Source organism: Pseudorasbora parva, chromosome 10, assembly GCF_024679245.1.
Source record: "Pseudorasbora parva isolate DD20220531a chromosome 10, ASM2467924v1, whole genome shotgun sequence".
Lineage (NCBI taxonomy): Eukaryota > Metazoa > Chordata > Actinopteri > Cypriniformes > Gobionidae > Pseudorasbora > Pseudorasbora parva.
This window is the reverse complement of record NC_090181.1, coordinates 37567713-37593440: the sequence shown is the minus strand read 5'-3', so window position 1 is coordinate 37593440 and position 25728 is coordinate 37567713. Positions and strand designations below refer to the sequence as shown.

The window sequence follows — 25728 nt, the reverse complement described above, 5'->3', positions numbered from 1 at the left end:
GTACTGTTATCAGCTAAACGCTTGGTTGTATTATCAGGATTCAGGAGTAGATTTACAACAACGCTTCAGGCAAAATGATCACATGTCCCAGATGGTCGCATGGATCTGACTATCTTACTAATATCTGTAGCACTAAGCGATTCACCCGAGTTATGCGGTGCACACATTTTGCCACTGTGTGGTAGGCCAGCTTGGCTGTTCCTATGATCCACGCAAGAGTTACCTTCCGTCAATGCGCCTGTAAATCGATTTTATTTTATTATAAATAAAGGTTTATTTGTTTAAAGTTATTTATTTAGTTAGATATTTCCACTTTGCGGGAGTCACGCAAAATAATTTTATTTTCCCGCGACTCGTACACAATGTGCGTCTCAATCGGCTCCCTAGTTCAGTTGTCAGGGCACTGATCAGGGAGTCAGCCCATTGACTTATGTCCTGATCAGTGCCCTGACTAGTGAACTAGGGAGCCGATTGAGACGCGGGGAATATCTTGTCGCCCGCATCCGCACCCATCAAATATTATCCCGCGTCGCACTCGCTTGTGCTGGGTCCCGCTGGAGTGCAGGTCTATATTTGGAAGGTAACGTTAGGCTGAAAGCGGTCTTGATACACATTAAATCTGTAAAATATTGAAACCAATAAACATACCCCGTGCAAAAAAAATTATACAGTTGTACTGCAGTATTTTAAATAGGTTAAACTAATATATAAACTCAATAATTAAATTTACAACAATGAAATGTTAATTTTTATTACAATGCACTTAAATTAATTGAAGTTCGTGCATCTATTTTCATGTTGATTAAAAAAAAGTCTACTGACAATGTCTGACATGATTTCAACAATTACAAATATTAAAATATAAATATTACTTCTACATCACAATTCTTGAGTTTATTTGAAGCTCGTTGGGCATTGAATGGGTGCGTATGGTGCTAGGCAACATGTCAAACGGGTCCGTTTATGTTGCATGGTTTATTTCCAAGTAGGTTTCGGAGGTGTGAGACCCAGGCGCTCAGCGCTCATCAACCCCGGCGAGAGTAGCCTTAACTCGGCTCGTCCTTCTGACGACTGCCGCTGCCTGGCAGAAGCCCCTCCCATGACGCAAATTCGCGTCTGTTGTGTAGTGAATGAAGCGAATGGAGTCAAAATGTTCACGCGTCCATGTTCGCGCGAATAGCGCTATTTAATCGCGTCACTCGCGTCTGGTGTGAACGCTGCATAACTGTTATGTGTGCTAAACCGGAAGTGAGATACCGTCAACCGGAAGTATCGAGTGTCATGGCGACGCCCACTAAGACTCGCAGGAAAGTTGTGGATATATTGCTTATATATTGGCTGTGCCAGCCAATCAGGCGATTGCTAGGACGCCCTTGGCTATTGCAAGCAATAGAGTGATTTTATCAGGCTTCAGCAATTTGAGGAAAAGGGTTTTCCCATACGTAATGTCTCGTTCCCTCCTCTCAGGGAACTAAGGTTACGTTGAGTAACCAGAGACGTTTTGCTTACTTTTTCATTTTGTTATTTTATTACTTAGCCTCATGTGAGCTCTTGTTAAAACAATCATTTGTTATAACAGACATACAAAATAATACAAATTATTTTACATTATTAGTTATTAAACTCAACTCACTCTCACTCTGTTCTCATTTCACACTCTCATAAATGTGACCAGTCACGGAAAGTAGGGACACAAGTCGGTTCTGGGGCATTTTAAGTTATTTGCAGATTCTGAAAGTGTAGTCTCTAAGCTTTCCAAAGATGTGTAACACATGAAAATCTGATAATATTTGGAGAAGTTGTGGCCATCTGAATGTAGGCATTTAGAAAAGTTTAAACAAGAGAAAACAGCCTCTAAAGTTTTGCTGTTCTCACCTGCTGGGAGTGACAATAGGGCTAATTTACATCTAATTTAGATAAGCCATACCCCCTGTAAAGCTGCATGGTTGCTAGTAACGACAGACGCAATGGGAAAAATCGGACCGCATACTATTAATAATAAAAGATAACAAATGCTAACATTATCTAAAAGCCCATTATAGTAATGTTTTTTTTTTTGGCAAGTGATACGATGCTAACGATTACAATTAAAACGACAGTTAAGAACAATAGGTATGGGAAGGTCTAAACATGAGATAACGTGTATGTGTTCTTAGAATGAACACAAAACGACAAACTTTGGTGTTTATGGAAACACACCCCATAAGAAACAGAGAAGTATTCTTGCAAATCTCATTGCCTCCAATGAAATAAGTTGTACGGGCACACTTTCTGTTTGCCTGGGTCTTCTTAGTGGACGTACTGTGCGTCTGTTTGAAGGGGACAAAGATCGAGAAATTTTGCCACACTCTCTAACCGAGAAACATTTATAAATAAACACGTTAGATGCTTTATTTCCACTTTTCTAATATTTTCTCGATTCTTTTTGAAAATAAATGCCTTTCCGATCTGATATGTGATGGGAAAAGGGAGTAGAGAGAGTGTGGCAAAAGACAGATTCGAACCTCTGATTGATTTGCGTCAAAACTTGATGACATGCGCCTTACCCCTACACTATAGCCACGGTTATAGATTTTACCCATTTCTCTGTCTTTATCCCCGCCAAATGTTTAGCCTCTGATTTCTTATGGTCCAACTCGTCTGACGCCAGTCTGATACATTCTTCCTCTTCTTCACCTTTGCTCAGTTGTAGATTAAGGTATTATTCAGTCTTATTATGCCGCTTTCATTGTCGCTCAGATCATCTCTACAGCCGGTCAGAGCGCTGCATAAATAATTAGCCACGCGACTTGGAGGGCGGGGCAATAACAAAAGCCAGTATGGAAATACACACAGACGAAATAAGGCGATTTCAACCTTAAAATGTATGCTTTTAAATGTACCATTAATGCCATTTCAAACACGGAGAGGCTTCTTCGTGATTTCAACTAACAGATTCTCCAAAAAAAAGCGAAAATCACATAATTTGAAGAAAAAAAAAGAAAAAAAAAACTTCTTTCTCATTTTGCATGAAAGTAGAGCTGCTGACTTGTGTCCCTGGTTTCCGTGATAGGTCACAAATGTCCAGGGTTCAGTACAAGTTTTAAGCTCTGTTGACAACTTGCCACAGATGTTGTTGAGCTTAAAATGTTTATTATATTAACATGTTATCATGAGTGCAAGTATGCCGGAAAAAGGTGTTTCCTGTCCACAATTATGTCAAAAAAATATATTTGCATTGTCTAAAAAAATATGTCATTGGCTCTGCAGTTTACATGGCTGGGGTATATTTATTTAATGACTGACTACTTCCCTCACTCATATTATACTCTGTTTGCTCATCTTCTTAATGTTTTGTCACCAATTTAGGAGGGTGACAATAATGGAAGATTCAGACCAGAACATTCACCTCAAGAATCTGTCGTTGCAACAGTCGGCCAATGAAGAGGAAGCTTTGGATTTGCTTTTTTTAGGAGACACTAATCGTATGATCGCAGAGGTGAGGACATCAGTTATCAGGGCTTGACATTAAGCATATTCATGTGCTTGTAAATCGTAAATCGTTCATTCGCTTGTCTGAGTAAAAAATTTGCTTGTCTGGAAAAAGTTTGCTTTAAAAAAAATAAAAAAATAAAATAAATAAATATATATATATATATATATATATATATATATATATATATATATATATATATATATATATATATATATATATATATATATATATAGTGTGTGTGTGTGTGTGTGTGTGTGTGTGTGTGTGTGTGTGTGTTGTAAATATAATTTATTCTGAAGCAACATTCTCACCAGTGTTCAGTCCGCTTTGACATATTTAAATCTGCATATTTATGATATAACAAACCTCTGACACTGCATGCCCATTGTACGTGGCACTCCTGCCCACAGGAACGAGGGGTCCGACCACGGGCTGAAGGTATGGCAGCAGGCAGGTGTGATCTTCACCCGGTGAGTGCCACGTTGCCACGCCCATTTCGGGACTCGGCCGTGAAGCCAATCCTGAAGCAGTCTCATATGAAGCAGGCCGAGCAGTGTTACTGCCACCATGGCCGCCATATTCCCCAGGAGCCTCTGAAATTTTTTCAGTGGAACCGCCATCCTGCCTTGAAACGTGTTCAGGCAGTTCAGCATCGACTGGATGCGTTCCTCTTTGAGGCACACTGTCCGCTCGACCAAATCCAACTTCATACCGAGAGAAGAGATCCTCTGCATGGGGCGAGTTTGCTCTTTTCTCAGTTGACCCGAAGACCCAACTGGCTGAGGTGTTGCAGGACCAGGTTCCTGTGTTCGCACAACTGTTCCCGGGACTGTGCAAGTATGAGCCAGTCGTCTAAATAGTTGAGAATGCAAACGCCCTGTTCTCTCATAGGCATAAGGGCCCCCTCCATGACTTTCGTAAAGACACGGGGGGACAGGGCCAGCCCGAAGGGCAGGACCTTATACTGATATGCTTGCCCCTCAAACACAAAGCGCTGGAACGGCCTGTGTCGGGGGAGAATCGAGACATGAAAGTATGCGTCCTTTAGGTCAATCACTGCAAACCAATCTTGGGGACGGATGCACTCGAAAATGCATTTCTGCGTGAGCATCTTGAACGTAACTTGCAGGTCCAAGATTGGCCATAACCCACTGGTTTTCTTGGATACAATGAAGTATGGGCTGTAGAAGCCTCTCTTCATATCGGCTGGAGGGACCAGCTCTATCGCGTCCTTCGCCAGTAGGACTGCGACCTCTGCACACAGGACATGGGCGTCTGCAGCTTTCACCGAGGTGAGGCGAACTGAATCGCATAGCCGAGCCTGATGGTCCGAATGAACCAGCGAGACGGACTGGGAGCTCTAGCCAGCCTTGCAGAGACCAAACAAGTGGGATCATCAGGACCACCGGCATACCCACCGTGGGGCAGTGAGGTGGAATACAGGCACCGGCCAGGGGATACTGTCTCATGGAGGCGGTGTGAATGTGCTGTGTAACACATACCTGATTCCACAGAGGACAGAGGGTCCGTGAGGAGGCTGTGGTGTGTCCCTGCATCATCCGCTGCTGCCTGCTGGTGAAAGAGGAGGAGGATAAGTGTGGTCCAGCGTTTGACCGGCCACAAGTTTCCAAGCCCCCTGAGGTCCCAGAGAACTGCTCTTTTATTTTAATTTGAGAATTTGGGTACCACTGGTTGTGACCAGTGGCAAAACAGAATTTAGACTCAAAACATTCTCCACCCAGCCCTCTTCCAGGGAAAAGCAGCCCCCACCCATCTCCAGGTCACCTGTCTCAGAGGTGATGTTTCAACGACTGATTAAACAGCAGTCGAGACAGGGGGTGTCGTCTCCCTGCAGCGGACACAGTAGAGCAGATTGTGCAGTTTTTTTTTTGTTTTGTTTTTTGCAGGGGCGAGACTGAGGGGTGGCCCAGCCCACTACCGACTGCTAAGAAATTGAGCGTAAGCATCAGTTCTGGCACGCTAGGTAGTCAAGACGCTGCTAACGCTATTTGGTCTCATCAGCTGTTTCTGCTCAGCTGAGATGCATCAGTGCATCAGCTGTTCACACTCCCCTCGCTGCTAATGGCCATGGTATAACAGCGCGCATCTTCAAACAGATTCAGTTCGCTCCTAAACTGCTGTTGCTAGCTCTTTGCTGCCCACCACCTCCCCAGCTCCTCCATGTCGTGTATAACGTGGCATTTTACTTTGTCATCGTTCCTGCTCTGTTCATAGGGGGAATAGTTCAGTTCTCACAGGCTAAACTGTGCGAGCGTTCCCTAATTCTGCTGCTGTCCTCTGACTCTCTGCTATTTCATGGTGCTCATGAAAGGTCAGAAGACTCCCTGAACAGAGCCATACCGCCAAAACAAAACATTCATTCAGTATTATCAACTTTTGCAATTTATTAAAAAATTCCTAAATCATTTTGTTCTTGACTTAATAGACCTGACAGAACTGCTGGGCTCAGTTCTCAACAGTATCGCCAAAATTGCCACCTTGTGACATGGGAGCATCGTGAATCGTACTTTGACGACCACTCGCATCTCAGGAAGGTAAGCCAGGTGGTGTTTCTGGACCACAGAGGTGGACATCATCTGGCCGAGGGCATGCGCCGTGACTTGATCATGGTTAGTCAACATGCGCAGCTCAACCCTGACTCAGAACTACCCTCGTGCATTAAGAGTGGAGGGTGGAGGTGGTCTGCGTACAGCCAACCCACCGAGGAGGGTAGTGGGGGAGGAAAAACTTATGCAGTTCTGGCCCCTTTGGCATTCCATATCCAAAGTAGTTCCATATAGACAAGTTTTACATGCACATCTGAGATTGATCCCAGGAAAGCATGGCTGTTGACTCTAGTGGGCTCAGCATCATTTTCATTCCCAGAGCACAACAGCCCTCTTTCCGATGCAGTGATTGATATCTGATCCTCAGCTGGAGCGCGCCGACATGGTCATGTTCTCATTTGAAAATATGAACCAACCACGAACGCAGTCTATGCATGCTGCCCAGACATCTGAAACAGTGCTCGTGGCCGTCAGTGAGGACAGGGAAGAACCGCAACCAGAAACACACAGGTAGAATGTCATTAAAAAGATGCAAACTCTATCTGTGTAGCTCTTTTAGGGAAAATGCTCTCTGGGGTGCTGAAGCATACAAGGGATAGTCGCGGCGACACAGACAGGGAATGTGTGCAGCCTGTCGTGCGCTTTCTCATAGAAGGCGATCTCTTACCAGCCGTGAAAACGGCTTTTTAGCACTCTAAACAGCACACCAAAACCAGCTGTGAGAACAGCCTTTTGTTTTTGCTCAATAAAACAAAATAGAGAAAGAGAGAAATTCGACCCCGCTGTAATGCCGTCACTCCAACACCAAATGAGGAGAGATCCATCCGAAGAGCTTGACTCGTTATGTTACACGCTTGTAGAGAGTGATTTCAGGACAATCCATTCACCACTCGGCTCTGAAGCAAAAGGCTAATTTGATGCAAGCAACTGTGCCTCATTTATACCTGTACTGCATGGCATGAGCAGCTGGTGCAATCATTGCATGCCAATGTGCATTGGCTCGTTTGGTTACACTTAAAGTAGATCTCGCTAGCGAGATTCCTATTCGTCGGTACTCTGACGTGGCGTCGAGAGTGACCGACTGAATGGGAACTATATTCACATCATATGCATCTGTGGTGAAATTACTAGATTTTCGCGTCAATACATGTTTATTTTAATGCGATTTAATGCACAATGTCACTTTAATTCAGCACATCCTGCTCTGTATGCACCGCTACTGGAACGGTTCGCCGGACCTCGCAGTGTGAAAGCTGTAATCCGTTAACATGGGTACGGAAAAAAATATGCACCGCATACGCACTGCAAACAGAGTATGTGTGAACTGGGCGTCACTTGCAGCAGTGCTTCGGTCTGCAATTAACACTCTGAAAGCTGCCACAGTTGCAACGAGACGGTGCGGTGCATCACAACGACTCTTTGTACTTCTGTCCAACTTCCAATTTTTTGGCTATTTTTGGTAGCTGGATATATATATATATATATATATATATATATATATATATATATATATATATATATATATATATATATATATATATATATATATATATATATGAAACCCAACTAAAGTCATTTTTTTGTGATTCACTGTTTTCTACATAAAATCATCCTACATAATGTAAAGAACATTCTGTTAAAATATAACCTTGATATCTCTAATATTAACTGAATATGGTTATGTTAAATATTTGTTAAATATCGGGCTCAGAAAATCATGTTTTTGAGAAATTCCAATGTAAACACAAGCTTATTTTTAAAACTACAACACATTTGATGCATAATTATCCTGAATATGAGCCATATACCATTAAGGCAAGACACGGCAGGTGAAAACATTGTTTTTTCATGCAGTGGTCAATTTTGAGATTTTGGGGCAGTTTGCTCCCTTAACATGCAAGCTTTCATTGTCAAAATAAAAAATATGTCGACATTACACATTAATGTGGTTAATTCACTATATTTTGTCAACTTGCGCCTTTAGAGTTCTACCTGAAATCATCAAAAGTTATTCTAACGCGAGCTCCCGTGCCGTCTCCATTCACAGAAACATGTCATGCCTGGTATCATTATAAAGCTCTCAGCACTGTGTATGAGACTATCTAATCCAAATATGGGCATTTCCTTTGTTAAACTAACCAACCGTGAAAGTTTGCAGCCGAAAATCACATCTGATTGGCCAATGAGAATTTCACACTACGTCATACGCAAGGGGGTAATCTAGCACTCGGAAAGCGTTCCACCCATAGGGGCGGCCATTGCTAACCAAGCCATCACCTGCTGTTAGCATCCCATTGACTCCCATTCATTTTTGAGTCACTTTGACAGTGAATAACTTTACATCTGAGGTGTTTAAAGACTCTGTTTGTCCATTGTTTATTTCTAAAGAAACACGACAATGCATAAAAGGCTCCATTACCTTGTATCTCACACTATCGCCCCGTAGAAGCTGTTTTTGTAAAAATAGGCTAACAATTGCGTCATAACCAACGCGACTCTGTCGCACTGTTGAGAAATTACCTTATAGACAGGAGGAGATGCTCAGAAGCAATCTTTTACTCTCCATGAGGCAGTTGGGGGAAAGTGGAAACTTAAAGTCTGATAAAGTCAAGGGAGAAGAATGGGGAGAAGCCGATAGTGAACTAAAAGCAAAGGGAAAAAAAATATTTAAACAACGTGATTCCGATTTCACTTTCCACAACTACTAGAAGACCTACAACTGTCAGACAGGTTGCTTACATCACATCTACGTCGTCAAGCTCAGTCTGAGCCTGCGCAGTTCGCTCAGCCATCAGGAAGTGAGTGCCTCTGATTAGCCCTTATTTTCGGCCGTTGAAGTCAATGGGATAGCTCTGTCCATTTCTTTTACTGTCTATGTTCATACGTGCCGCAGCTTCCTTGTGTATTCTCCGCCTGAGAGAAAAGGAAGACAACGCCGAAATCAGCTCATAAACGTTCACAGAAAGGACAAAGTAGCAAGAGATGATAAAAAGAAAGTAAACAACAACAGATTAGATGACGAAACCCTGTCCAAATTAGATTCAATGGACACACAGCAAACAGGGACAGTTTTTTGCTGTTTTTGTGAATGTTGTGATGTGTGTTTGTTAGGGTAGTTCTCTTCAGCGTAAGGCTTTTGCTATTAATAATTGATTTGTTTATTAATTTCACAAGTGTTTTAAATGTTATACACTGCTGATATAAATTAAGTGAATATATATTTAGTTTCTAGGTTGGGGGAAATGTATGCAATTATACAATATACAAATTTAAAGCCTGTTTTCTCAAAATTAGTTTTTTCTCACACTCAGAATTAGATATTTCCACTTCAGTAGCATCTACAAGCACCAACTTTTCCAGTCTTATACTTAACTATATTCTGAAGGCTTTTACAGAGGAATTTGTTGATATATAATTCCTATCTTGAGTTATAGGTCTTTTTACTCCAAAAAATATGGCAAAAATTGATTTTTCAAGGCTATTGTCAGTATTCTATAATCAGTGTTGTGCAAGTTACTTCCAAACTGTAATATATTATAGATTACTTATTACTGCTATTTAAAAGTAATTCATTACATTACAATATTACTGTCTCAGAATAGTTATGCATTACATTACTCCTGTATTACTTTTGAGTTACTTTCACCGAAATAACTTTAGAAGTAGCTCTTAACATTCTAAAATATAGGAAGAGAGCATTTTACATCCAGTAGAAGGCGATATGGTAAAGAATAATGACATGGGCTATCCAGGCTAACAATAGAGAATTGGCAAACAAGTGAATGCTCAAGACAATGCAAGAAATCATGACGATCCAACTCTGTTATAAGTATTATTTTAGAGTTAAAGTGATTATCTGGCAATATCTGGGAATAGTGGGAATAGCTTCTGTTCATAGACACAACAGAACTGTGTAAACTCTAAGTTATGACAATATGCGCATTTGTTCTTTTCTTATTGTTGCGACATAGTTGCGAGATAGTTATTTCGGTTTTAGAAAAAGGTTGTATTTGACTGCATTTGCTACATTCCTACATTTTTGTCCTTATCTCTGATAAACTAAGCAATGCACATCCATCTCGCGAATGTAGGCCTACAGTAGGGATGAGACGGTGGGAACATTTTCCCACCAGTTAATCAAAGTGTGATGACATCACCGGTAGCCTATCTGGGCTTTTAAATCACTAGTCTATTTAACCGAAAGGAACATGCGCACTGCCGCTTGGGCATTAATAACGGGAGCGGATGCAAAGCGAGTGCTTTCAAAGAATTCCTATAAAAGTTAAGCTTCCATATGATCTGAAAACGCGCCAGTGCGCGCACACCGTGAATGACAGCTCGTTAGTAAATGCGCGCTCTGTGCGGATAAGCAGATTTTAGTTTTGGTTTAAAATTAGCCTATTATTCTTAATGAAATACACAACACAATGACAAAGCCCCTTTAATAGGCGCTTTTACATTTCACTTTTACATTTCACTTTTACATCTTCCGCGATCATCTGTCAGCTCAAGATCAAACGTTTGGATCATGCAGACACCTTCCGTTTTTATTTGAACGGCCTGTTCTCTAACTGAACTAAATTACTTTATTATTGTAAAAAAATCTAAACGACAGTGTCACGGTGTGCAGTAGTCTTATTCTGTCATCTTCACCCAAGTGTTGTTTATAGGCATTAGGCCTATAGTTTGGCTCAGCAGCGCGCGCCTCGTCTCTAGTCCGTCCTTCGTCGCGCTTGCCGTTGTGCTATTCTTTGAAACGACAGAGCCTTTAAACCTTCTTTAGCCACTTTCCCACTGGCCAGCGCGAGCACAGAGGCTGAAATCATGCCTGCGGCACTTCTGTAAAATCCGCAATAATCACGTACGCCTTCACTGGACTATGTCACACAATATCCAAATGTACACAAGCAAGAGTGAGATGAATTGAAGTACTGAATTGAAGGAAAATAAAGTAAATCGCTATACAAAAATATATCAGAAGCTGTCATTTAGTATTTAATTACTAACCTGGACACCACATGCGGCTATTGAATGACCACGAACAGGTAATAACTTGCATTTTTCATGCGTTAATGTAACGCGCCTTTTTTCCTTTTCCTTTTCCGTTTTACTGTATTTTGTTTATTTATTTATTTATTTATTTTTATTTATTTATTTATTTATTTTTTTGGGGGGGGGTAACACAAGCGTTACTGGAAATGTACAGAGTAAAATATTACTGAAAATTGATTAGTAATGCCTTACACTACTGCGTTACAGCAAAAAGTAATAAGTTACTGTAATGTATTACTTTTGTAATGCGTTACTCCCAACACTGTCTATAATTAACTAAAGCACAAAATTAGATATCCAGAATCTCCTCTGTAAAAGCCCTCTCATCTAATATGTCAACAAATAGAATCAAGAATTTTGAGCCTGGTCCTTTCCAATTTCCAGATTTAGCTTTCGGAAATTTAAGTATACAAGGCTTCATTTGCATATTAAAACATTATTTTATACAATAGCTTGTAATACTTTTTTTCCCTTTTGTTTATGCCAGCAATCAACTGGAAAAGTCTCATAGTGATATCTTGTAATCAAAACAAAAATTCCTATCCCTAAACTCCCATTTTCAGTGATATATGACACATTTATGGGAAAATTCTTAAAGTTTTGTAAAACAGGCCTATTTATTATGATGTGTATGTACAAATCAGTTAAATCAGTTAATTGAAATTATTTGAATAACTTTATTAATAAAATTAAATATCCATTGAAAAAGTCATTAATATATAAATTAATTCCATTTTAGTAGAAAATCTCTAACTCAAATTATTTTACTGGGCTACTATGTAACATTAAGTACAGTACTGGAGTAAAAAAAAAAGAGAGGGATATTTCACCCAAAAATGAAAATTCTGTCATAATTTATTTACCCTCATGTTGTTCCAAACCTGCACTTTCTTTAATAAACCTGGTTATATCATTATTTGCGGTAATTCCAATGAGATTAATATTGGAAAAGCTGTTTAAGCAATCAGCTATTTTCTGTTCCTGCTCACGTTTAAATGCTGCCATGTCAAATAGCCTAGCCTAGATAACTTAATTCATTAATCCAGTGTTTCCCAACCTTTTTTCAGTCATGGCGCCCTTTGAAAATGTTCTAAATTTTGTGGCACCTCCTCGTATACCTTACGCTAGAGGTGTAATGGTATAGATTGCTCACGATTCGGTTTGTATCAAGGTTTTATGTTCCCAGTTTCAGGTTCAGGGTTCTGTTTGGTTAAGTATTTGCTATGTTCATGGAAAAAAGGACTAATAATAAATAAATAATAAATAAATAATAAACAAAAAAGAACAAATAACTTAAATAGAAGCAGCAGCACAAATAATTACTATTGAGCAAAGATATGCTACTAATAAAATAATGCTTTTCGGGCTTTTTAGGTAGGTCTAACGTTAGTTTTTAGGTAGAGAAACTGAATAAAGTAATCAAATGAAAAATTACTGCATATTTAACTGTTTAAATTAAATATTAATCCTTATTAAACTTACAAAAGCTATTCAATCAAGAGCAGTGAGTGATTCCTTACCTTCTTTGACGTTAAACAGACAGCAATAAAGGCTACTGCTCCTTTAAGACCCAGGGGTATCGCTTTCTCAACTATACGTTCAATTAAGGCATATTCAGACTATGTCTGCTTGAAAACTCATCAAGATGGACATGTTGACATAGGCTACTTCTTGTGTGAGTTTGTCCGTTCAAGCGCAAGACTTAACTCAATAGTTGCGCTCTGTGAGACGTGCATGTGCGCTTTCGGATGACTGCACAGAGACAAATCTTCTCACATCACAATCGCACGTGAGTTCTCAATCGCGTCTTTTGGCTCTACACCCGTATTCATATTCGAATATACGGCAGTACTCACATGCATTAAACAAAGTTTACACAGATAGACCGTTTTGCCCACTTCTTTTATTATTATCGCTGTTGTAATGTATCACCGAGGAGCCAGCACGTGTATCCATCGACAGAAACATACATAACGCATTATTTTCAAGTTACAACCCATATTAAAGATGCGTCATCAGATGTGAGATGAACCGCGATGCAAGTGCGTGCTGAAACCTTTTACACAGCACCCCATGCACCCCGGTTGGGAAAAACTGCAATAATCCACAACCATCCATCCAACCATCCACAACATGTTTTATATTGACACATAGCAGGCCTAATATGACTTTAAATTAAGATGGTTATTATTGGCACAATGTTGAGCTAAAAAACAAAGACGAAAATATTGGCGATGACACGAAAATATCTGCACAGACATCTGAAACCGGCTTAAGTCGCGACAACCTGATTGCCGCTCGTGCTGATTGATATTAATGTGTTTCTCTACCTAATGGTAAAAAAAGAAGTTCCTGAACCGAATAACATACAAATCAGCTGGTCTTGTTATGATGAAAACCCGTTGAGATGATTAAAAACGATGTTTAAGGAGCCCGCATCCGGTAATTTTTGCGTGCAAAAGTATAAAGTGTAGTGTCAATAAAATCACTAATTTCTGTATTTATAAAGTTCTGAATTAAAAATTGAGTATTGTATCTCAAATCCCTTGGTATAATTTATCATTTACAGCAATAAACACAAATGACCTATTTTCGTCATTTTTATGGTTATGGCACTTTGACGATCATTATCTCATAATTAAATTTTGCGACTTTACCCGGGGTTTCACAGACGGGGTCAAATATACAGGTCCTTCTCAGAAAATTAGCATATAGTGATAAAGTTCATTATTTTCCATAATGTAATGATAAAAATTAAACTCTGTCAAGTACCCACAGTCAGTGATGGTCTGGGGTGCCATGTCAGTTGCTGGTGTTGGTCCACTGTGTTTTATCAAGGGCAGGGTCAATGCAGCTAGCTATCAGGAGATTTTGGAGAATTTCATGCTTCCATCTGCTGAAAAGCTTTATGGAGATGAAGATTTCGTTTTGCAGCACGACTTGGCACCTGCTCACAGTGCCAAAACCACTGGTAAATGGTTTACTGACCATGGTATTACTGTGCTCAATTGGCCTGCCAACTCTCCTGACCTGAACCCCATAGAGAATCTGTGAGATATTGTGAAGAGAAAGTTGAGAGACGCAAGACCCAACACTCTGGATGAGCTTAAAGCCAATATCGAAGCATCCTGGTCCTCCATAGCACCTCAGCAGTGCCACAGGCTGATTGCCTCCATGCCACGCCGCATTGAAGCAGTCAATTTTGCAAAAGGATTCCCGACCAAGTATTGAGTGCAACTGAACATAATTATTTTAAGGTTGACTTTTTTTGTAGTAAAACACTTTTCTTTTATTGGTCGGATGAAATATGATAATTTTTTTTTAGATAGGAATTTTGGGTTTTCATGAGCTGTATGCCAAAATCATCAGTATTAAAACAATAAAATTCTTTTTTTTGAGAAGGACTTGTGTGTATATATATATATATATATATATATATATACAGGTCCCTCTCAAAAAATATTTTCAAATTTTACATCGTCGTCAAATATTATTGCGATATTATTGCTAATATTCGATATATCGCCCAGCCCTACTTGGGGCTAAACACATTGTGGAGCTGGTGGTACTATTGTGGACTATAGATGGATGACTAAATAAAATGACTCTAAATGGTAGTGGTTTGAGGTGAAGGTTGGAGAAAACTCATCACCAACAAAGGGACGAAGGTGTTAAGCGAACTGTAAGACAGCCATGGAAGCAATGATTGATTGAACATTGAACAAAAAGTTTCTTTAGGAGGATAATTGAATCCTGTATTGTATGTGATTATACCTATCATACCATCTGAGGATTAGGATTTAAGACTTGTTGCACTTTTTTACAGGAGACATTATTCAATGCTATTTGACCATTGTATTGTTAATTATTGTAACAGAAGTTAATTTTATTCATCCCTGGTCTCTATCTACATTTTCATCCTTTTGTAGACTCCCATGAACGAGGCTTCTACACGGTCTCACTGCATCTTTACCATACACCTGTGCAGCAAAGAGCTTGGCTCAGCCACCGTACGGTGCTCCAAACTGCATCTGGTGGACCTGGCTGGGTCTGAAAGAGTGGGAAAGACAGGAGTGGGAGGTCAAATCCTAACAGAAGCAAAATACATTAACCTCTCCCTGCACTACTTGGAGCAGGTTGGACAACTTTCTTTGCTACAGATGTTTTTTAAGGTGCACTATCACTCTGACACAACCTCTGGTTGAAGCATAGAATCACAAGTTACTTGGAGATTTGTTTTAAGTTTTATGTTGTTTTTCCAGCTCTTGTGTGATGATCAATTTAATGGTTTGCGACCCATAGTTGCTTGTGATTGATAGATCTGCATATATCTGAAAAATACATAAATTAAGATTCTTTAATGTTTTTAAAATAAGACTTAAAATAAGACAGCATATATTATAATTATTTCTGAGAGATCATGTAACTAGAGTAATGGTGCTGAAAATCCAGCTTTTACCAACACAGGAATAAATTATTTTAAATTAAATTCAAGGAGAAACAAATATGTTAAGTTGTAATATTTCACGGTATTACTATTTTACTGTATTTTGGATAAAATAAATGCAGTCTTGGGGAGCATAAGATACTTATTTTAAAAACATTTTAAAAAATCTTTATTAATCTTATAAAGCTGCTTTTGCTTGTTATGTATAGGTTTACTAAGGTAATTAACAACGACATTAAAGAGCACTAATATATTCAGATTCAGCAGCATGCAGTGCATATTCAGAAAGCTTGTAAAGCTAGATTTAAAATGACAATGTATATTATTATCAGCTATTACAGACATTGCACGTAAGATGGCTGAGACGAACGTGCGGTTGAAATAAAATGCTGCGTTAGCTAAACCAATCAGCATGTTCAGTGCCCAAGTCCCGCCCTCAAAAGTTCCTGAGCTTTGAAAAAGTACTACCTCGCGAGCAGGGCCTTTTGGAGGGGGAAATATTTACCCGGAACTTCATTTAGACCCTGGTTCCTGCGGTCTAAACACACTGAGTACCACCCAAAGTTCCTGGTTCCTGGGTAAAGTTCCTGTGGTGGAAACGGGGCTATTGATAGTAATGAAGAGGTGACTGTCTCCTCAAAAGAAGTATATGATGCAGTTAGGATGTTAAAAGATAATAAAGCATGTGGTGTGGATAAGATATCTGCTGAACATTTAAAATTTGCAAGTAGAAAACTCTGTCCCCTGCTTGCAATGTGTTTCACTGGGTTTTTAGTTCATGGCATTTTGCCTGATTCAATTTGATCTGTTATGTTAATGCCTATTATTAAAGACAAAGCGGGCAAAATAAATAGTTATGGATAATTACCGTCCAATTGCTCTGGCAATTATCTTGTACAAGGTCATTGAGAGGACATGGTAACACTTTATTTTAAAGGTCCAGAATAATGCACTAATTAAGCATTAATTAATTATTAACTCACAATTAAGCATTGGTTAAGCACAAACACACACGTAATTAATAATTAATTTAACATTGATTATGCATTAGTTAAACTAGTAATTAATTATTTGCTTGTTCACAATTATGCACTAGTTAAGCATGGACACAATAGTAATTAATGATTAACTTAACATAATAGAAAGGGCATATTAGCCATTATTTACAACTTAATAAGCCATATATTATTTTTGTGTAGTGATGTAATTATATTTCTGTGCCATTCTGTTAAGTTAACTGAACAATAAGCTAGTAGTTATGTTAAATTACTGCTGATTTTGCCATTATAAATGGCTAAAATAGTGTAATAAAGCAAATTTGTCCCCTATTCTAAAGTGAGTTTTATCCTCCTCAGTTATGGCACCTATTGAGTGATATTCAAGTTTACTAACCAGAATAAGCCAATAATTAAGCCTAACTACCATTAATACAGAATTAATAAAGGCAATTTGACCCCCTATTCTAAAGTGAAAGTTTTATCCTCATCAAGTATGGCACTTATTGAGTGATATTTAAGTTTATTGACCAGAATAAGTCAATAATTAAGCCCAACTACCATTAATACAGTACTAATAAAGGCAATTTGACCCCCTATTCTAAAGTGAAAGTTTTATCCTCGATTATGGTAGTAATTTATAGAAGTTAATAAGCAGCTTCTACAGACACAAAACATATTTTTTGTCTATTTTGATAAATGGTAAAAGGTACAACATGAACGTATTGGCAACATTTAAACAAACGTGTTTTTACAGCAAAATACGTAAAATATATTTTATATCATATGAAAATTTACAATTTTCCTTTTACCATTTTTTATAGATAGATGTTACTTCCCTAAACACAAACATAACAATTTTACAGAGAATAAAAATGACAATACAACTTAATGGGCAAAAATTAAATTAAAATTGTAGTAGCGATAGCATTCAAACTATATTTTGAGCCACTAATCTCACTCAAACCTCTAAACCTACACATAATCATTTTTTAAAATGAAAATTTATAAAGAAAAACATAACTTACAAAAGTGTAATCACAATCATTTATTTATTGTGAAAATGTCAAAAGCGGTACCAATAGTAGTCCGAGTGACGATGTGTTGCAGTCGCAGTCTTCTCTGGCGATATAGTTCCCTTTCGGGGAACTCGAGCTGCGTCGAAACGCTGTGAGAACGCCTCTGCGTTAATGCGTCGTGAAGCGCCTGTAGAACCATTCCATCGGAAAAAAGATCGATCGTCGGCGTGATGACGTCATCGACCGGAAGTTATAAAACGTCCGTGAAAACAAACAGGAACTAGCTTCTGAGCCTTCAGCAAGCGATCTGTGTGAACCTGTCTGTCTATTTGGTGTTTTTGTCTGTCTATATCCAGAGATTTTCCACCCTTTTGTTAAATATTGCAACATATATTAACAAACAAAGAGAAAATAAAATAGATAGAGTAAAATGGCGAGCGAAAGCAGTAACTTTAAGAGGTGTGTTCATCCCTGCCCACGCTACATCACGAGCGGGGATACACACTCTCTTTGTGTAGCCTGCTTGGGAGCGCAGCATGCCCAGGCAGCCCTCGAGGGGGCTGCTTGCGAGCACTGTGAGCGTATGCCACTGAGAACGCTGCGCTCCCGCCGGGCACTCTTCGAGGAGGGTGCCTCGGCTCGTGTTCCCCGCGGCTCTGGTCCCGCTGCCGCCGAGGCGGAGCGAAGGCTGCAGTCGTGGGGATCACAATTGGATGTTGCAGAGGGGTTAGAGACGGGCGCTGCCTTATCTCTGCCCTCACCTGCTCCATCCAGCGGCTCTTCTCGGGGCATGGAAGCACGCATGGCGGTTTCTTCCCCCCCGAGAGAGTCGCCGGTACTTCATCTGTCCAGCTCTGAGGAGGTGGACGTTGAAAGTATCGATACTGAAGACTCGCTACTTCAGTCCCCTGCTAGTGAGGAGCTAGTTGAGGTTTTGACGCGAGCAGTGGCCAGATTAAACATCGACTGGCCCACTGAAAGATCTGAGGCAGGAAGAAAACGTCATAGCAAGCTAGACGAACGCTTCCTGCCGTCTCGCGCTTCAGAACCTCAGCGACGGGGCCTGCCGTTCTTCCACGATTTGCACACCGAGGTGGCAAGATCGTGGAAGAGACCGGCATCATATCGTGTCTTCAGCCCGCAGACTTCGGTCTACAGCAACATTTGCGGGCTGAGACAGTATGGTTATGGGGCGATGCCAAAGGTCGAAGAGATGCTTGCGAGCCATCTCTCGCCTTCCTCGGCATCGTCCCTTAAGGCCCCGACTTTACCCACCAGACCTTTAAAAACAACGTCGGCGTTGGTGGGTAAAGCGTACTCTGCGGCGGGTCAAGCGGCTGCATGCCTGCACACGATGGCTATCGTGCAGGCATACCAGGCTGACCTGCTAAGGGATCTGGACGGTAGTGATGCTGTGGGGGGAGATATTATCACTGAATTAAGATCTTCAGCTGATTTAGCTCTCCGGGCCACCAAGGAGACGGCCAGATGTGTGGGCCGCTCCATGGCAGCATTGGTGGCTACGGAGAGGCATTTATGGTTAAACCCCACAGACATCAAGGAGAGGGAGAAAGCCTTTCTGCTTGATGCGCCGCTTTCTCCTGGAGGCCTCTTCGGTGACGCAGTTCACACTGTCACCGAGAGGTTCCAGGAGTCGAAAAAGCAAGCTGCGGCGCTCAAGCAGTTCCTCCCTCTCCGGGTCCAGGTCCCTGGGGCTGCTGCTGATACCACCAAGCAGCCCAGGCCGAGTACGAGCTCCTCACACAGGGCTCAACAGAAGCAGAGCGTCGCTGCCCGAGCTCCCCCTCAGCGTGGGGGCGAGGGGCGGCGCTCTCAGACGAGGCCTTCAAGGGGCAGGGCTGATCTGCGGACAGTCCTGATCGCCAAGAAGGCCTCGTCGAAGCGTTCCTGACGCCAGAAGCGTCAGGACGCTGAGGGTGGTTCCCCCCGTAGGGAAACGGTGTTTACCCCTGCTAACGGTACCCGTTTCCCTACGGCACCCTCGGGGGGCCGCGCTGCCAACCCCGCCGCAATGCCGGGGCGCAGTCGGTCTCCGCGGGCCACCCGAGGGTGGTCCGCACCCCCTCCGGGGGGTCCCCGAGCAGTCAAGTCAGTTGTTCCCTGCCGGTCCGCCGCTTCAGGGCACTGCGCTTGTTGCTCAAAATACACCAGAGGCCAGCCTCGAGAGGCTGGTTCCCTTAGTAGATTTTCTAGACGAGTGGAAACGTCTATCAAATATATCTCGTTGGGTCCTGCAGATAGTAGAAAAGGGGTACGCCATTCAATTCAGAAGTCGGCCACCTCCTTTCTGCGGTGTCCTACCTACAGAGGTGGGCCCGGAGCAGGCTCTGGTAATGGCACAGGAAGTAGAGACACTCCTGCAAAAAGGGGCTATAGAGAGGGTTCCCCCTCCCAGCAGGGAGTCAGGCTTTTACAGCCGTTACTTCATCGTGCCGAAGAAGGATGGGGGCTTACGCCCGATATTAAATCTGCGGCTATTGAATCGCTCGGTGGCCAAGCTCAAATTCAAGATGCTTACACTCAGACAGATTGTAGCGCAGGTCAAATCGGAGGATTGGTTTGTCACCATAGACCTCAAAGATGCGTATTTTCATGTCTCCATCCTTCCACATCACAGGAAGTTCCTGAGGTTTGCCTTCGGGGGAGAGGCATACCAATATCGTGTACTTCCCTTCGGTCTAGCACTGTCACCCCGCACGTTCACCAAGTGTGTGGATGCAGCTCTGGCGCCGCTGCGTCTACAGGGCATCCGCATTCTGAACTATATCGACGACTGGCTGATTCTAGCGAATACAGAGCAGATGGCGGTTCAGCATCGAGATGCTGTTCTTGCCCATATGTCGAAGCTGGGGTTGAGGCTGAACGCCAAGAAGAGTGTGCTTTCTCCGGCTCAGAGAACCACTTTTCTAGGTGTGAACTGGGACTCGGTAACTATGCGGGCGCAATTATCGCCAACACGCATAGCATCGATCCTGGCAGCCGCCAAAGAACAGAAGCTAGGCCGAGCCGTCACTGTGAAACAGTTCCAGAAACTGTTAGGTCTCATGGCAGCAGCGTCCAACGTGATACCTCTTGGCCTACTGTACATGAGGCCACTGCAGTGGTGGCTCAAAACGAAAGGGTTCTCCCCGAGGGGAAACCCGCTCCGCACGATCACAGTCACGCGGCGATGCCTACGTGCTCTGGTCATGTGGAAAAACCCGGGGTTTTTATCTCAGGGTCCCGTGTTGGGGGCTCATGTTCGTCGCGTAACGCTAACGACAGATGCCTCTCTCACGGGCTGGGGGGCGACCATGAGTGGTCGCTCGTCCCAGGGTCTATGGCAGGAACATCAGCGGCACTGGCACATAAATCGGCTAGAGATGCTCGCAGTGTTTCTTGCATTGAAACAGTTCCTGCCCGACCTCAGGGGCCACCACGTTCTAGTCAGGACAGACAACACGTCCGTGGTCGCCTATATAAATCACCAGGGGGGTCTGAGGTCTCGTCCGTTGGACAAATTGGCACATCGGATCCTCCTGTGGGCCCAAGGGAAATTGCTGTCAATCAGGGCAGTATATATCCCGGGGGCCCTGAATCAGGAAGCAGACAGCCTGTCGAGACAGGGGCCGAGGCCCGGGGAATGGAGACTCCACCCAGAGGTGGTGGAGCTCCTTTGGAAGGTTTATGGGAAAGCAGAGATAGACCTGTTTGCTTCGGCGGAGAATTCTCACTGCCCGCAGTGGTTTTCTCTGACCCATCCGGCCCCGCTGGGGCTGGATGCCATGGTACAGGAGTGGCCGAGGCTGCCTCTGTACGCCTTCCCCCCGATTGTCTTGCTTCCAGGAGTTCTGGAGAGGGTACGCCGGGACAGGGCCCAGGTACTTCTAGTGGCTCCGAACTGGCCGACCCGAGTATGGTTTTCGGACCTGATATCTCTCCTGGAAGGCTCTCCGATGGAGATTCCGACCAGGAGGGATCTACTCTCTCAGGCGGGCGGGAGATTCCTGCACCCACGCCCGGAGATGTGGAAACTGTGGGCCTGGCCTCTGAGGGGGCTAGGCTCATAGAGGAGGGTCTCTCGGCCGAGGTCGTAGAGACCATCCTACACTCCAGAGCTCCGTCCACAAGGAAGCTGTACGCTTTGAAATGGAGACTTTTCTCAGCATGGTGCAGAGAACGCCAGTGGGACCCAGTTAACTGCCCGGTTGGTACAGTGCTGGAGTTCCTGCAGGCAAGGTTCTCGGCAGGGTTGACCCCCTCCACACTAAAGGTGTACGTGGCGGCCTTGGGTGCCTTCCACGTCCCTTTCAGTGGAGTGTCTTTGGGAAGACACCCTCTAATTACACGCTTCCTTCGTGGCACTTTAAGGTTGAGGCCAGTTATGCACTCGAGGGTCCCAGCATGGGACTTGGCCATTGTTTTGAGGGGCTTGTCCGGACCTCCGTTCGAACCTCTGGAGGAGGTTTCGGATAAGTTCCTCACCTTAAAAACCATCTTCCTTTTGGCCATTTCATCTCTTAAAAGAATAGGAGATATTCAGTCCCTGTCAGTAGGGCCCTCATGTTTAGAGTTTGCGCCAGGGATGGTGAAAGCATTTCTGCATCCCAGGCCGGGTTATGTCCCCAAGGTTCCTACGAGCCCACGGGGCCCCATCACTCTACAAGCCTTCTGTCCTCCTCCGTTTATGACGTCAGACCAGGAAAGGTTAAATCTGCTGTGTCCTGTGAGGGCACTGGATACTTATGTCCACAGAGCTGCCCTGTGGAGGAAATCTGAACAATTGTTTGTTTGTTTTGGACCCCCTAAGAAGGGGGCCCCAGTATCCAAGCAGAGGATGAGCAAGTGGGTGGCCGAGGCCATCTCACTTGCTTATGAAGCTACCGGGCAGCCATCTCCACTGGCTGTCCGGGCGCACTCAACCAGGGGTATGGCTGCTTCTAAAGCACTCTTGTCGGGGGCTTCCCTCCACGATATCTGCAACGCGGCCGGATGGTCGTCTCCTTCTACCTTCGTCAGGTTCTACGAACTAGACCTGGCATCTACAGTAGGGGCACAGGTACTCTCGTAACCGTGTGCGCTTCGGCTTCACACATACGAGACACTTGGTCCTATGGCGATGTGGGTATAAGCGTTCTCACAGCGTTTCGACGCAGCTCGAGTTCCCCGAAAGGGAACGTCTCAGGTTACGTATGTAACCCTAGTTCCCTGAGGGAACGAGACGCTGCGTCGCTCTGCCATACTCCCGGCGTGTCCGTGATCACTTACTTCAGGCTTTATCAGAAGTTAGTTCCTGTTTGTTTTCACGGACGTTTTATAGCTTCCGGTCGATGACGTCATCACGCCGACGATCGATCTTTTTTCCGATGGAATGGTTCTACAGGCGCTTCACGACGCATTAACGCAGAGGCGTTCTCACAGCGTTTCGACGCAGCGTCTCGTTCCCTCAGGGAACTAGGGTTACATACGTAACCTGAGACGTTTTGTATGAGGTAACGTTACAGAGAACAATTTAAGTTATTTAATTTAAACTTAATTCCACTATTTGAAGGCGCGCGCGTTTCTCATTCACCACAGACTGTAAACAAAAAAAAAAAACTAAAACACGGCATGTTGCAATCTGTGACGGAGCAGGTGAGAGCCAATGAGCGTTTGATATCACTGCCGTAAAACGCAATGTTTGAATTCCTTACGAGCGCGGGATTTGTTTACGGTCGCTGTTGAAAAGAAAGATGAAGAATGCTGGATAAAGAAGTTCCTCGTATGGATTCTAAAGATGTGGAGTATACACTGAACAAATTAAATTGGTGTCTTTTGTGAATTTATGTTGCGTTTTGGTGTACTTTCTAGTCATTGTGTCCCATGACAAGCAAAATAAGTATTACATGATAAATAATGGTTAAATGATTACAGAAATCTTATTCATTTTAGGGTTTTAAGGTGTAGTTTTGTTTAATGTAAATCCTTTAAACCAAGTTTGCTACAGAATGTTTATTGCTTTTAATGTTGTACGTATTAGATTCATGTAGAACCACACTACATAAAAATACACATAACTGCTAAACAATATAAGAACTTATCTTTAAAATAGAGGGTCAAATTGCCTTTATTAGTACTGTATTAATGGTAGTTAGGCTTAATTATTAGCTTATTCTGGTTAATAAACATGAATATCACTCAATAAGTGCCATAATTGAGGAGGATAAAACTTTCACTTTAGAATAGGGGGTCAAGTTGCCTTTATTAGTACTGTATTAATGGTAGTTAGGCTTAATTATTAGCTTATTCTGGTTAATAAACATGAATATCACTCAATAAGTGCCATAATTGAGGAGGATAAAACTTTCACTTTAGTATAGGGGGTCAAATTGCCTTTATTAGTTCTGTTTTAATGGTAGTTAGGCTTAATTATTAGCTTATTCTGGTTAATAAGCATGAATATCACTCAATAATTGCCATAATTGAGGAGGATAAAACTTTCACTTTAGAATAGGGGGTCAAATTTACTTTATTACACTATTTTAGCCATTTATAATGGCAAAATCAACAGTAATTAAACATAACTACTATCTTATTGTTTAGTTAACTTTGAAATATAATTACATCTCTACACAAAAATAATATATGGCTTATTTAGTTGTAAATAATGGCTAATATGCCCTTTCTATTATGTTAAGTTAATCATTAATTACTATTGTGTCCATGCTTAACTAGTGCATAATTGTGATCTAGCAAATAATTAATTACTAGATTAACTAATGAATAATTCATGTTAAATTAATCATTAATTACGTGTGTGTTTGTGCTTAACTAATGCTTAATTGTGAACAAGTTAATCATTAATTAATGCTTAACTAGTGCATTATTCTGGACGCTTAAAATAAAGTGTTACCGAGGACGGTACTGAATAAATTGGAACAGTTTGTCCTGACCTCTGACAACCAGTTTGGATTTAAACTGAAACACTGCACTGATATATGTATTTTTTTTTCTTTAAAAGAGATTTTGGATTTGTATAACAGGCACAATTCCACAATTTTTATGTTTTTTATTGATGCTTCGAAAGCTTTTGGTCGTGTAAATCATGATTTTTTTTTTTTTTTTTTTTTTTTTTTTTTTTACAAATTATACAACCAAGGGGTTCCCAAATGTCTGGTCAGAATTCTGGCTTTTTGGTATGCACATCAGTCAATGTATGTAAAATGGGGTAACTTTGTGTCAGCTTTATTCAATGTATGTAATGGAGTTAGACAGGGAAGCATTTTGTCTCTGTTTCTTTTTAATGTCTATTTGGATGATTTATCGAAGCTGCTAAACAGCTGTGGGACAGGCTGTATGGTTGGTAATATGATTATAAACCACTTGTTGTATGCGGATGATCTGATGATTTTTAGCCCATATAGTGTTGGTCTTCAAGAGTTATTGAGTATCTGCTCACAATATGGCACAGATTTTGATATTAATTATAATGCAGAAAAGAGTAAAATTATGATTGTCAGGAGTAGGGAGGACATGAAACTCACATTTACTGATTTTTCTCTCTCTGGTATTGTTCTTAAGGTGTGTGATGTGGCTAAATACTTAGGTCATTACATAACTGATGACCTGTCTGATGATACGGACATTTTTAGACAATGCCGTATGATATATGCACAAGCTAATATGTTAATCTGCAAATTTCATATGTGCTCCGGTTCAGTGAAAACTACCCTTTTTAGAGCATTTTGTACCCCTATGTATACTGCTCATTTATGGCGCCGGTATAGGAAGAGCAGCATGCGGAAACTTACTGCAGCATATAATGATGGGATGAGGCTGCTGCTTAAGGTGCCACGTTGGAGCAGTGCGAGTCAGATGTTTGTCAGTTCTGGTGTGCCCACCTGCTCTGCAGTGCTGCGCAATATCATTTACAGATGTATGTGTAGACTGACTGATTCGGCAAACAGTATAATCTTAGCACTGACGAACCCAACACTAAGTTCAGTCAGATTCTTCTCCAGTATGTGGAACCACTGGTGTTTTAGCTTGTATGGAAATGTGTGATATTGTTTTTTTTTTTTTTTGTATTGGTATTACTGTATTGGTTTTATATGTTTTTGGACCATGTGTGTCCTGATTAAAACTTTTGATTGAATAAGGGGCCAGAAAAGTTAAATGTACATATAAGGCACAG

At 41.8% G+C, this 25728-nt stretch overlaps 1 protein-coding gene across 1 annotated transcript in view; it reads left to right on the top strand.

Annotated features, from left to right (window-relative positions):
• kif6 (kinesin family member 6) overlaps positions 1–25728 on the top strand; it is a 340398-nt gene that overhangs the window by 80289 nt on the left and 234381 nt on the right. Inside the window, exons 6-7 of the mRNA XM_067456029.1 lie at positions 3349–3478; positions 15024–15230. Of these exons, the coding sequence (XP_067312130.1) occupies positions 3349–3478; positions 15024–15230 (337 nt within the window). The remainder of the gene's footprint in view (positions 1–3348; positions 3479–15023; positions 15231–25728) is intronic.